Source organism: Pseudophryne corroboree, chromosome 12 (genome assembly GCF_028390025.1).
Source record: "Pseudophryne corroboree isolate aPseCor3 chromosome 12, aPseCor3.hap2, whole genome shotgun sequence".
Lineage (NCBI taxonomy): Eukaryota > Metazoa > Chordata > Amphibia > Anura > Myobatrachidae > Pseudophryne > Pseudophryne corroboree.
In genome coordinates, this window is record NC_086455.1 from 59,852,143 (window position 1) to 59,867,130 (window position 14,988).

Below are 14,988 nucleotides of genomic sequence, written 5' to 3' on the forward strand. Positions count from 1 at the left end.
CTTACAATAAATGGGGATTAAGTTTCTCACTTGGGAAAACATTTTTCTTCTAGCCTTAGCTTCGGCAAGGGTTTTGTTTTCATATTTGTGTGCCTTGTATTCCAAGCCACCGTATTTGAGTTTTCTCATGACAAAGCAGATCTTCGGACGAATTCCGCTTTCTTATTCTTCACATCAATAAACCAATAGTGGTTCCTGTGTTGACAGCACATTCTAGAATTCTGAATGTGGTACACGCATTACGCGTTTATATATGTTCCGAACGTCTACAGTACGTGATACGGATACGTTGTTTGTTCTCTATAATGCTGCCAACTGGGGTTAGCCAGTTTCTCAGCAGACATTATCCAGTGGGATAATAATGACTACAAGTCAGGCTTACTTTAGGGCTAAGTTACAATCGCCTACGTCAGTAATGGCTCATCCCACAGGTTCTGTGGAAATGTCAGACCCAGCGGGTCGTGGAGCGTCTACGACGCGGCTACATAGCCTTCAGTGCACCACGTTTGTGCACGTTTACACGTTATGAATGGTTGCGGCATCAGCATCTAGCTTTGGCTGCCTACTGTTACAAGTGTCAAACAGCTCTCCCGCCCACGAGGGAAGCTTTGGTACGTCCCAAGAGTACTCCAGTGACCCCTAGTGGATGAAAAAGAAAATAGGATTTTGGTACTTACCAGGTAAATCCTTTTCTTTGAATCCATAGGGGGCACTGGACGCCCACCCAGAGCAGTTTTACCTGGGTTGTTTTAAGCTCAGAGGAGCTTAGGGTAACACGTTTTACCTGGTTTGTATTAAGCTCAAAGGAGCTTATGGTAACACATTTTAACCGATTGGTTCAAACTATAAAGGTCTATCGGTTATGCTGTCAACTGTTTAGTTGACACTAACGTTATGGGTCAACTTTGTTGTTGTCCGTTATGTTATAGGAATTCTCCATTGTCAACCTCTCTATAGTAGTTCGCTCAGTAAAAACACTGGGTTCGTACACTGAGGTACTCTAGGGATATGGAGGGGTGGAGAGTTCTAAATTTAAATATTCAGTGCCTTTGTTCTGCTACGCCGCCCATATCCCAAGAGTACTCCAGTGCCCCCTATGGATTCAAAGAAAAGGATTTACCTGGTAAGTACCAAAATCCTATTTTTGTTTCTATGCATGGTAATTCTGGCTGCTTTATTTTTACACTGCAATTTGGATTTCAGTTTGAACACACCCCACCCAAATCTGTCACTGCACATGTTATATCTGCCCCACCTGCACTGCACAAGGTTTTGCCCATTAGAGAGAGATTTTGCATTTGCGATCCATGCTGAATTAGGCCCAATATTTGCATGTCTGCAATGTGACCAGTGATCTGAGTGTCCATTCCTAATATTTCCTCTAAAGACAAGTAAAAGAGGAAAGCCTGGCTAAATATACCAAATTTTCAGTTTTACAGTTTTGGTCAAGATTTGTTCCAACTACCAGATTGATTTATTGTGTCCCTCTATAAGTATAAATGTTATTCTTATTTCTTGTTTTTACTACTTAATTTTTTTTTTTTTTTTCAGGTTGTCGCGTAACTGATGAAATCCTCCATTTAGTACCAAACATCGATAACTTCAGGTTAACCTTGAGAGCAATTAAGCTATGGGCCAAGCGTAAGTTTTATTAAATATATGTTGGACAAAATGTTTGTGCTGGTGCTTTATAAAATGTGTTGATTTTCCATTTATTTTCTCTTTATAGGCCACAACATCTATTCCAACATCCTAGGATTTCTTGGAGGAGTTTCCTGGGCTATGCTGGTGGCAAGAACATGTCAACTGTATCCAAATGCAATAGCATCTACTCTCGTGCATAAGTTTTTCCTGGTATTTTCCAAATGGTGAGTTATTGCAGAAGAGAATTAGTCGGGGTTTTTTGTGGGTTTTTTTGGGTGGTAGATGTATTAACATACAAGAATGACAGGGGTATATAGTCCCCCTGTCACCATGCACACTCTGCCGCTGTAATACATGGGGGGGAAGCGGTATCAGTGCACATAATGTGCATTGATACCACTCCCCCACCCACTATATCGCCGGTGTCTTACATCTACTCCTTTGTTTTTGTCCAAGTAACACCGCTGCTGCCTCCACTCAACCGCTGCGTCCATCGTCCAATGCTTATTTCAAGCTTTCATCTCGACTAACAGGCTTACATTTTATCCTTAGAAATATAGCATTCCATCATAATTATTTTTTTTTTTCTTTCTCTCTCTCCTTTTGTAGGGAATGGCCTAATCCAGTTTTGTTGAAGCAGCCTGAAGAGTGTAATCTTAATTTGCCTGTCTGGGACCCGAGGGTCAGTAAAAACGTATAGTAGGAAATAAGTCTACAATTCAGTGCATCTCTCGGATGTATTTCCCAGGCTGTGAATGTCTTAGTGCTTTACTTTTTGGGTGCTACAAACCAAGCACGTAGCCTTTACATATAACGGTTGTTCTGCAAAAGTGGAAACTGTCTCCAATTTTAGTAACTGTTCTTATTCTCTATTTTTTTTGTAGGTGAATCCCAGTGACAGGTACCACCTTATGCCCATCATCACGCCAGCTTATCCCCAGCAGAATTCTACTTACAATGTGTCTGTTTCCACACGAATGGTTATGGTGGAGGAATTCAAGCAAGGTAGGTTGGATGACGTTACAGGCGGTTCCTATTGATCTTGATGGAAAGGCCATAGAAATTGCGCCTTCACTCCCAGTCTATATCCAGGATGCTGCAGTTTCTTTATTGTGCTGGTTACTTGGACTATGCTAGTGAGGTCTTTGACTCTCGTTATATAGTCTCCTTGCTGATCACCCATCATCTTTTGAACCTTTAACACCCAACACAATTTTGTTTTTGCAGTTGGTTAATTTAATTCATTGTAATGCTAATACATTTTTTTTTTCCTGGTTATTCCCTGCAGGTCTGGCTATAACAGATGAGATCTTGCTGGGTAAAACAGATTGGTCCAAGCTTTTTGAAGCTCCAAACTTCTTTCAAAAATACAAGTATGTATATTATAACCTGTCTGCATTGTTTGGGGGTGGAATTAAAAATAAAATGAAAACAATTCATTTAATGAGGTATGTGTGGAGTATACTTCTTTTCTATGCTATTTATTATGATGAGTAAATTGTTCCTCTTTTGTTGAAAATTAGTTCTATTAAAGATGACTTTTGTGCTGCCTTGTGTTCTAAGCATTCTACTCTTAGCCCACGGTTATCCTTGGTTTGTGTATCTGCTCTTCATTTGGAGCTATTCCAGCCTAGGAGAGGTTGATTGACACGTTGCTGGATTTATGTGGAGTCCTGCAGAGGTGTAATGACCAATGCATGCTTCAACCAGTGCTTGGTTGACAACCCAAAGATTGGTTCCCTCCTGAAATTTAGTAACTGATTCCCCTGCAGGTCTTCACATAAGATCAGTTCACGATGTTAGGCGAAGAGGTAGGTTCTTCATAATTGAGCAGTAAGGGGGGGGGGGGTGTAAGTTGGAGTTATTGGTTCTTTGAAATGGAGAAATACTTTGAGACTCCACAGTGGTAAAGGCCATCTTTGTTTCCAAGTATGTTTGCCTGTTGTGTCTGTCTCCCTGGTTTATGTTGCCTTAAGTGTTACTGACATTTGAGAGGCTCTGCTTTTGGTTTAGGAAGGGTAAATTGAATAAATACATCAGAAGTCTTGTTTGTGGCAACAAGTCTTTAGGTGACTGATATCAGCAAATCCTATAATTCTGGTGGTGTTACCTATGTAGCAATTCTTCCTAGACTTACCCGTATTTGCCGGCGTATAAGACGACTGGGCGTATAAGACGACCCCCAACATTTCCACTCAAAATATAGAGTTTGTTATATACTCGCCGTATAAGACTACCCCCTTCCACACACCAAATAAAACTTAAAAGAACATCAGATTTGTGACATACTGTATATTATGACCTGATAAGAGATTTGGATAGGGAGTATTTATCAAGGTATGCATAAGAAGGGGGGAGGGGGCGAGGAGAAAGTTGTAAGATGTATAAAAGTATACCCCTGTGTGCATTTAGTGTTATCGGTTTCACATGAGTGCCATTAGTATTAGTATCAGTGCCATTACAGTACCTGTCATTGTCACCATTGTACGGCCACAACGCGACTGCAGCGCCTCCGGCCAGTCCCTGCATCTCCCTGTAATTGGCACTAGTGACCCGCCGCGGCCGCGCGATACTGGATGGTGAGTAGAATGAGGTGGGCGGGCATCGGAAGGCCACTATGGCAGCTATGTCTATCCCAACTGAAGTGCACTCGGCGTATAAGACGACCCCCCCACTTGGAGGCATGTTTTTCAGGGCAAAAAAGTAGTCTTATACGCCAGCAAATACTGTAAGTGTAATATAAAATGAGGCAGATTCATTTATCAGTGAGTTGTGCTGCAGGGACTCTTCTCCCAGGTGAAGTGCGATTAGAGACCCACAATGAACCCAAATGCAGCCCTGAGAGCCCGTTAATGCTGATTTCTGCTCGGTTTCATGACACAAGGCACGGCTAATTATATATGTTTCATGGAGATTACATGCTGCCACAGCAAATGTGGCAGACATGGTTGTTTAAAGCTCAATGTGTCAGTTCAGCCAAAATAAAAATGTTAGTTCTGTCCATAGGTTAGTCACTTAATGGAAGATAAACATCTTGCCTTTTCTTTAGTTGGGGAAAGGACTTTTGTAGATAGAAGCATAAATGGGGAATTCAGTTCTAGGTGGTGTGCCACCAGATATCGCTGCAATGTCCATTTATACTGCATATTGCAGTTTAATATCGTAGGGAATCTTTGTTAATTTTCCTATGCACCGACAGATGCGTCCTCGTACATCCAGCCTCAATACGCCATGCTGCGTGAGATTCCTGGTATGAGTGAAATGCCTGGCCTCGTGCAACTCTGATAACATCTGTTGTCCTTTTTTTAGCTCAATTTTATTTTTTGCTGAAAATGCGTCTTAGTCGCATTACTATGCGATGCACGACGAGACTGTGCTGATTAACTTGAAATGACACTTCTACGTTGTGTGTGTGACTGAGTCTTTATATGGAGTAGAACAGAACTTGTGTTGGGGGAAAAAAGCTGTGATTGCTACCTTTTTGCACTACGTATACTGATTCAGACTCAGTCGCACACTAATACACAAGTGTCATACTTTATATCCGTGTAATCGGCACGGTCTCCTTGTGTGTCTTAGACACGGTTGCGACTAAGGACCATTTTCTGCAAAAAGATCCCAACTCTAGAAGATTCTCACGTGACCTCGCGTGCCAAGAAGGGCTGTTTGGCGTGACTGCAGCAAAAGATGTATGAGGAAATATCATATACATTGCTATAGAGGGTGTTCCTGAGACACTCTGCTGTACATTGCTGAAAATGGGGCTGCACCCTAAGGCCGGGATGTAATGAAGTCAGAGTTCAGCGGCCGCGCGGGATGCAGGCTGAACTCGGGTGCTTTTTTAAGGGAGAACCATGTACAATGCTAAACCATGATTGCCATCCCACACAAACTCTGACTTCATTACATCACGCCCTAAGTGTCTTGTGTTACTGGGGGTTATATTAAATGTGAATTGTCACTTTAAAATAAAGAAGACAGTAGGACATTGTCTATAGACTTTCAGGTTACCTAACATTTTAGTTTTTCATAATCACAAACCGCTTCAAATTAAGTAACCCAACATATTGTACACGTTTTTTCCCCTCCCTATTAGTTTTTTATATGTACAGATTAGTCATTTCAAAATTGCTTTTACACTTTTATTATAATATTGTCCTCTTACACACAGGTGTTACAGCTAAAATAAAGGCTCATATGACCTAAAGAATTCTTATTAGCCACAACCTGAGTAAGACTGCAGCTGTATTGTGCAAATGACCACAAAGCTGTGTGTAAATAGTTACCACATTACTCAGTGCTTATCTATGGAAAGTGTTTGTCTTATATTGTAGCTTTCTACTCATTCATAGAGAACCTACCCTTTATAGATAACCAGCTAGTGTTTACCTCCAGTAAGTAAATAGGTAGCCGCCATATATGACCTAGCTAATTTGGGACGTTAACAAAACATTACACCATTATGTTATGGAGTAGTCTTGAGTGGTTGAACATTGTCACAGTTTGGCACCTAGGGGTCTATTCATGAAGCAGTGAAAAGAATGGAGAAATGAGCCAGTGTAGAAGTTGCCCATGGCATCCAATCGACTTTTAAGTAGCATTTATCAAGTGCATTACCAGATGCCACGAAAACTATACCATATTCTGTATAGTGTCTCTCTAGTGCTTGACAGAGCAAATATTCCCTAGAGCTATGCTTGTGAATTATAATAACCCTTTCACCAGCTTAATGGAGCTATTCAACCTTCCAGAAGTTGCGTCACTGCTTCCTAGAAAACGTGCCATGAAGCCTTACCTTTCACTGTTCACCTGAACAGGTTACAAACAAGATGGCTGCAAGAATAAACGTATTTGGAGATCACTGTGCATGTCACACTACAGGTGGTGCATTTTTTTTAAAACGCTGCGCTACAAAAGTTTGAAGGGGTTAGGCATAATGCAACATTTGGGGAGGAAATTAATTGGTTGACAGACTGGGTTGATTTGTGTGATGTACTTTTTATCTCTATATGAATAGATAATAAATATTAAAATGAAAAAAAAAAAAAAGCAACTGAAAAGAAATAAGCAAAAAAAAACAAACGAGATTGTGTCTGTGTTTTGTTTTAATGTAATGTAAATGTAGAACGGTATGTGTCTTATTTTGGCAGTGACCGTGACTTATTTAATAATTGGATTTACAACCGGTTTATTGCTTTAAAAAAAACAAAAAACCCATAATTTTTTTTTTTAAAAAGGCCTTGCTATCACAATACATTACCTGCTGTGATCAGGTTTCACAAGATGCAGGCAGCATTGAGGGTCAGCAGGAATAGTCAGTGCTTTATTTGAGTCCATTGTTGTTGCTCCTCTGGAAACGACTTGATGCATAGTCATACGCTTCTATAAAGCTCTACATAAGGTCTAAGTTACTCTGGTAAAGTTTAAATATATATGCTTTGAGTTCTGGGATTTCGCTTAGAAGGAAACCAATGCTGGGCTATGTTCTACCTCTAGGCAGCAGGGCATTGTGGGATAAAAATGAGAACACTCCTCCGGTAACTTCCTCCTGCTCCTCCCTCCGTAGTACCCTGCACCGGAGATGTGCCGATTTACCCTTCCCCCTTAACACCTGCTGCCCCACTTCTGAGAAAGTACTTGGCCTTCTTTAAAGATATTTCAAAGCCCAGGTTTTTGTTCCAGTTTTCCTCCGGTTTATACTGCTTCCAGATGTAAGTTGTTGTTTTTTTTTCCTGCAGCAAATGGTCTACATTCATCCACTGTTTCATTTTCCATTTTCTTCAGAGCCTGAAAGGTAATCTGTGTTCTCCCCTCTAGGCATGCCCCTGCCTTTACCACGTGCCTTTGTACTTTGTTTTTAACTAACCTAATGTGTTACTTTGCACCGTGCTATTTCCAGCCTAATATAGTCTCTCTGCTTTTCATCCAAGAGACCTGAGTAGCATAATAAGGCTAATTCACACTCTGGATTTGGCACGTTGGGTACGGACTTGTTTGACCAAAGCACTGGAGTTTGGTAAAGACGTAGTTTGGTTTTTGGCTCCTCCTCTTACTGGTGTTCCTGCTTGATTCAGTCGTAGTTCGTTGGCTTGCTATTGCCATATCTGTGCTAGCATTGTGCAGTTTGGGACTTCACTGGACTCAGGTCTGCAGAGAAGCTACTTTTCTCCCTGCATACGTTATGCATGTTATAACAGTGACTTTGTGACATCCCACTGTTTTTCTCCCCAACTGACCAGCGCACCCAGGAATGCTGTGCTGCTACTCTTAATGTATCCGTTAAGCTAGCAGTAAACCGAGAGGAGGAGAAGGGTTAATGAGGCATTGGATTTTTCTTTCCGCCCCCACCCCCGCCCATCCCTCGTCCCCCAAGGCCCTACTGCTTGCAGGTGGAGCATAACCCAGCCATTGTGACCCACTACAGCATAGGTAAGAAGGAAGTGATGGATGGTACAAAGAATATCATAAAAAATAATAATAAAAATCTGTATATAGCTGCTTCGAGAAGTGCCCATAAATGTTCCAAAAATAGCTGATTCCAATAGGCAACACGATAGAACACCTTTTTCTCTGACTGCTTAATATTCAGTCCCATGTTTCTGTTAGATTAACATTACTTTCCCTGTTCATAGTAAGGTTTTACTTGAGTTAGTGAACTGGGTTTTGTTGCATTTGTGACTCCTTGTTAAGCTCCACTTATTGTCATAGATTTGTAAGGTGGGGAATACAGCATACACAGAACATACAAAGTGGACCATAAATAAGACTGGGAGGGCTTGCTAGCGTGGGTGTTTTTACAATGTAGTGGGAAAAAGAGTGAGTGACTTGTAGATTGCCATGTAAGTGCAGTATAGTATAGGTGGGAGAAGATGCGTGATCCTGCCAACGATGGTGGTCCTCCATGCTACTGCATGAAAAGTCCAGCACCATGGCACGTGCAGACAGGAGGAAAGGTGGGTCTAGAAGTCAACCAACTTTAATGTAAATAGTCTTTCAAATGCCATGATTCATAAACGGCTATACTACACACTAGTGATCAGTCTGATATCTGATTAAAGCTGCACGTTTACCTAGTAGAAGTGATCCTGGTCAATTTCGGTATGTACCATGAACCTGGGCACTCCATGCTGCATCTCCTTATTCCGAGAATGGTGTTGCTTTCATTAAATACAGTTGTGCTCATGAGTTTACATACCCTAGCAGAATTTGCGATTTTCTGGCCATTTGTCAGAGAATATGAATGATAACTCACAAACTTTTCTTTCACTCATGGTTAGCGGTTGGGTGAAGTCATTTATTGTCAAACAACTGTGTTTTACTCTTTTTAAATCATAATGACAACAGAAACTACCCAAATGACCCTGATCAAAAGTTTACATACCCCAGTTCTTAATACCATGTATTGCCCCATTTAACATCAATGACAGCTTGAAGTCTCTTGTGGTAGTTGTGGATGAGGCTCTTTATTTTCTCAGATGGTAAAGCTGCCCATTCTTCTTGGCAAAAAGCTTCCAGTTCCTGTAAATTCTTGGGTTGTCTTGCATGAACTACACGTTTGAGATCTCCCCAGAGTGGCTCAATGATATTGAGGTCAGGAGACTGAGATAGCAACTCCAGAACCTTCACTTTATTCTGCTGTAGCCAATGACAGGTCGACTTGGCCTTGTGTTTTGGATCATTGTCATGTTGGAATGTCCAAGTACGTCCCATGCACAGCTTCCGGGTGATGAGTGCAAATTTTCCTCCAGTATTTTCTGATAACATGCTGCATTCATTTTGCCATCAATTTTGACCAAGTTTCCAGTGCCTTTGTAGCTCACACATCCCCCAAAACATCAGCGATCCACCTCCGTGTTTCACAGTAGGAATGGTGTACCTTTCATCATAGGCCTTGTTGACTCCTCTCCAAATGTAACGTTTATGGTTATGGCCAAAAAGTTCAATTTTGGTCTCATCACTCCAAATGACTTTGTCCCAGAAGTTTTGAGGCTTGTCTCTGTGCTGTTTGGAGTATTGTAAGCGGGATGCTTTGTGGCATTTGCGTAGTAATGGCTTTCTTCTGGCGACTTGACCATGCAGCTCATTTTTCTTCAAATGCTTCCTTATTGTGCTTCTTGAAACAACCACACCACTTTTTTTCAGAGAGTCCTGTATTTCAGCTGAAGTTATTTGTGGATTTTTCTTTGCATCCCGAACAATTTTCCTGGCAGTTGTGGCTGAAATTTTTGTTGGTCTACCTGACCATGATTTGGTTTCCACAGAATCCCTCATTTTCCACTTCTTAATTAGACTTTGAACACTGCTGATTGGCATTCTCAATTGCTTGGATATCTTTTTATATCCCTTTTCCTGTTTTATACAGTTCAATTACCTTTTCCCGAAGATCCTTTGACAATTCTTTTGCTTTCCCCATACCTCAGAATCCAGACACGTCAGTGCAGCACTGGATGAAAGATGCAAGTGTCTTTCAGGAGTCCAGAAACTCACTGACCTTTTATACACGCACACACTGATTACAAGCAAACAGATCACAGGTGAGGATGGTTACCTTTAGTAGCCATTCAAACCCGTTTGTGTCAACTTATGTGCCTGTTATCAGGCCAAAATCTCCAGGGTATGTAAACTTTTGATCAGGGTCATTTGGGTAGTTTCTGTTGTCATTATGATTTAAAAAGAGTAAAAACAGTTTGACAATAAATGGCTTCACCCAACCACTAACCATGAGTGAAAGAAATGTTTGTGAGTTATCATTCATATTCTCTGACAAATGGGCAGAAAATCACAAATTCTGCTAGGGTATGTAAACTTATGAGCACAACTGTAGCTCCTAGAAGTATAGAGCACAGATGGGAAGGATTGTAGGGCTTTTCTTTATATGTACTTGGAGCTGTAATTCCTATCTGTGTGTGGGATAACATAGACCAGTGGTTCCCAAACTTTGTCCTCAATGACTCATAACAGTTCACGTATTCCAGGTCTCCTCATGGAATCACAAGTAACAGGGGCAGATGTATTAACCTGGAGAAGGCATAAGGAAGTGATAATCCAGTGATATGTGCAAGGTGATAAAGGCACCAGCCAATCAGCTCCAATATGTAAATTAACAGTATGATCTGATTGGCTGGTGCCTTTATCACCTTGCACATATCACTGGTTTATCACTTCCTTATGCCTTCTCCAGGTTAACACATCTGCCCCATAATTAGCTACACCTGTTGATCTTTTAAAACGTCTGTGTGTAATGACTACATCTGTGCACCTGCTAGGTGACCTGGGAAATGTTAGTAAGTAATAAATACACGTGTGCACCTGCTGTTTCTTTGCTGGGTGACCTGGGAAATGTTATACCCCTTTCACACTACATAAATAACCCGGTATCGACCCGGTATATTGCCAGGTTGACACAAGTCGCTGTGCGGTGTGAAATGGTCACTCCAGAAATCCTGGGTCGCCTGACCCGGTAATTCAACCTGGGAATAAAGACAGGTTATTACCGGGTCAGGTGTAGTGTGAACGGGTTACCCGGGTCGATGCAGCGCGGAGATGATCTCATCTTCCAGCGCCGCTCCCGATGCCGCAGAGGGCCCCACCCCCGATGGCAACCCATCCCAGCGTATTACAGGGTCGGGAAGACAGTTTTCAGGGTCCAGTGCCGGGTTGCACCCGGGAAGGACCTGTTTCCAATTCCCGGGTGCGACCCAGTATTTGCTATCTGAAAGCGTTATTAATGAGTAATAAATACACCTGTGCACCTGCTGGAAAACATGAACTGTTGGGGGTCCTTGAGGACAGAGTTTGGGAACCACTGATGTAGACCAATAGTGATGTCTTTATTTTTCTTTAAACATGGCTCTTGGTGTTGTGTAGACATTTAGTTTACAGCTGCATTTGTTTCCCTAGAATAACACATATACGTACAAGGTAAGATTTGTTTTCCTATCTCCCACCTTCTTACTATTTCTTCATCAACTGCTGGGGACAAAACATCTACTGCTGCCCCCACCCAGGTGGTTACATCCAGTATTCCCAAGCAGGAGGGCTGGATTCAGGTCTGGGACCTCTGCTGTAATGTAACTCAGGCATTGTTTTACACCTTTACCGTAAGCTGCTGTTTTTATTTTGTTTTGTGACTTACAGACCGAGGAATTGGCAAGTTTCACACCCTTTTATAGCATGAGTTTAAAAGGTTCCATATTGTGATTGAAATATGATTGGTATTTTGTAGATAATGTTGTTGATAAATGAATAGATAATGTTGTTGATAAATGAATAAACGTGGAATTAAACCCACTCCCCACATTGAAACAACATGCTTAAATATCCATAAAAAAAAGCCCCGGTTTGTAGTTGTGAAACCGATTATTCAGGCACAGGTCTACAGTCTTGTTGGATGTGGACTGGGGTTATTTTCTAACAAAGGGGTATTTTGTTACAGATGATTCAGAATCTGTTTAAGTATACACAGTGCTGCATAGTTTATTGATGACTGAGGTTTTATTTTGGGTTTTCCCAGAAATGCCGCTTGATATAGGGAACAAACTTCTGCATAGATTGTTCAGAGTTTTGTTTATTTACATAAAAATAAATATAATGTGGTATTAGAATATTGTTCCTCTGTGACAGATGCTATATTGTGTAGTCTTTACACATGAAATGCTTTCCACAGGATTCTTGACACCCTAATGGTGTTTGTACTCTTTAAAATAAAATAGTTGTCTTTATCTTCAAAGGCATTATATTATCCTTCTTGCAAGTGCGCCAACAGAAAAGCAGCACCTTGAATGGTAAGTACTGGCCCGCTCAGGTCATAATGTTGGTAAATGTGGTTGGAAGAAGATTAGATGACCACCATCAACCAGTGTGTGTGGTCCTTTTCAGACCACACAAACAGACCCAGTAATGTAGCAGGGACTAGGCCCAAGTAGTAGAATGGCAAGAACATATCAAGTTTGGCCTCTTCACATGATGATGGTCTGATACAGGTTATGATTGGGCCTGGCAGTTTGGGTACAAGGTCAGAGGCTGGCAGCACAGATTCAGAAATGGATAGCCAAGTCAAACTTCATGTTCTAAAGCAAACATGAACTGAACCTGGGTGAGTACGCAATAGAGCAGGAAAATAACACAAGCTAGGGTAACTAGGTACAGTATAAAACCTCTTTCTCAAACACTGTTGGTAGAGCAGGGTGTTCTAGAAGTCCAACTGAAGGCTTAGGTATGCGGTCAAAGATACACAACTCGCATCATGTTGTGTGGTTACTTGGGAACATCCATAAGGCAGATGCTTTTTGGCGTGTTAACCTATAGAGCGTGACTCTTAACAGGTGTGTGCTAGAAGCAGGGTGAGCAGGAGCACCTGACATAGCTCCTCTGTTCAGACAGGGTTGTTTGGTGCGTTTGTCCTTGATTCTGTATGGGAAGCCAGTCCATTTGAGTGGTCACCACTTTTATGGTCTAGCAAAAAACAAGTTGCATAATGTAATTGTATGGATTTTATTTGTAGCCAAGATGGGAATTTTCCTTTCAGCTGAAGAAAACCAGTAAATAGATGACTTTGCTTTCGAGCATTCATCTGGCATTTTAGGAATGGTTATGTTCCCCCAGGGAGCACATTACGAATTAGGAACCCTGTCAGCTAGCTTTACTAGAGGCCATTCAAAGCCTACAGGTAAAAATCAACATTGTCCCATCTACTCAGCTGACTCAGGAGGTTTCCTGGTAGATCATGTAATTATGATATTAATCAGTCTGGCTAGCATGCTAAGCATCCCATCTTACATGCTGATGGCTCTACCCATGATCTGTGTGATGGGTGCAAGGGGAATGGAGTAGCCTATAGTTAACGAGTGAATGATCTTTCAGATGTCATAACTACAGTATATCAGAGCATTTTCAGTTTGGTTTAAATACTTTTAAGTGTTTTTGAACAAGCTGTGCCTCGTATATATAACTGGTGGAACCTTTTACAGGGTGGGTTTGGTGGAGTCAAAAATCCGTATCCTTGTTGGAAGTCTGGAGAAGAATGAATTCATCACACTGGCTCACGTGAACCCGCAATCATTCCCAGCCCCTGGAGAGAACCCAGAAAAGTAAGTCTCTGGCAATGAATGTCTGTGTCGGAATAAACTAAGCATGCAAATCTTCAGCTAGGACACCTTAAGGACATTGAGTGTAAAGCAGTTAACTTCCCCATTTATACATTGCTTTGAATTGTTAATAATTGAGCAACATTGTATTGGTGAATCACTGAATCTATTGAATAAATTAGTGAAATGTTTTAATTCCTTTTAGTGTAGGCTGCCTTGCATTGGCTGTAACCCCTTTTTACAGCAATGTGCTGTACAAAGGAAGAATCTACACCCTTTCCTATTACACGTCTCCACTTGACCAGAATTGTGTGCAGTAAGCTACATAGGGCATACTCTAACTGTAGCAATGCTAGTGAAGGTTCTGGAAAGTGCTGATAAGTCTCGTGGCTTCAGATCGGCCAAGAAGAACATGGTATTCTAATCTCAATTTCTCTAGCATTCCTAAGGGATATTGGTGGAAACTAGTACAATGGGGTATAGAGAGGGGCCCAAAGGAGCCAGTGCACTTTAAATTTCTTCAACTGGGTGTGCTGGCTCCTCCCCTCTATGCCCCCTCCCACATGCAGTTTAGAAAAAAGTGCAGGAGAGGATGCACACTCTGCTAGCTCCAGGGAGTTTTCTTCAATTTCTTTTAAAACTTTTATTGTTTTCGGTATGCTGTCTGGGCAACAGCATACCTGCGCCATGGGAGTTGGTGGGGAATGGGGGGGGGGGGGGCTAACCGCGGGCGCGGCATACGGGACCCTCCCTGGGGGGTCCCGCTAGGATCCCCAGTGTGTAAACTGGCACAAAACTGCTTGACTAGTACTTGTATGATGTTTAAAGCTATTTAGGAGACTTTGCCAGTCTAAAAAAATATGTATAGCTCTGGCGCCATTAGAGGGGGCAGAACTTCCTCAGAGCGGGACTTGGGGCGTTTTGGCTCCTTCCTCTGCTTACTGCAACCATCTACAGCACACACAGCGCTTCCTGCCTCACAGACACGCTGGAAAACTGGTACAGGGTGTAGCAAAGGGGGAGAGCCGCTTGTGTACACTATCCTGAGCATATTCAGGATTGCAATTGTTAGTGTTTACTGTGTTTTACAGAGCTGACAGTCTCACTGGAGCTGTGCAGCTCAGGGTGTGCTGGTATCATCTCCTCTCACATACAGTAGGGCAGGATTGCATTATAAGTGTGTGTGTGTGTGTGTGTGTGTGTGTGTGTGTGTGTGTGTGTGTGTGTGTTTTTGTCCTTACTGTGAAATATGGGTAAG

General features: G+C 41.9%; 1 protein-coding gene across 1 annotated transcript in view; it reads left to right on the forward strand.

Annotated features, from left to right (window-relative positions):
• Nucleotides 1–14,988, forward strand: part of PAPOLA (poly(A) polymerase alpha) — a 146,284-nt gene that overhangs the window by 84,337 nt on the left and 46,959 nt on the right. The window contains exons 8-14 of the mRNA XM_063947539.1: nucleotides 1,552–1,641; nucleotides 1,730–1,868; nucleotides 2,254–2,326; nucleotides 2,529–2,649; nucleotides 2,933–3,017; nucleotides 12,375–12,428; nucleotides 13,614–13,733. Coding sequence (XP_063803609.1) covers nucleotides 1,552–1,641; nucleotides 1,730–1,868; nucleotides 2,254–2,326; nucleotides 2,529–2,649; nucleotides 2,933–3,017; nucleotides 12,375–12,428; nucleotides 13,614–13,733 — 682 coding nt within the window. The remainder of the gene's footprint in view (nucleotides 1–1,551; nucleotides 1,642–1,729; nucleotides 1,869–2,253; nucleotides 2,327–2,528; nucleotides 2,650–2,932; nucleotides 3,018–12,374; nucleotides 12,429–13,613; nucleotides 13,734–14,988) is intronic.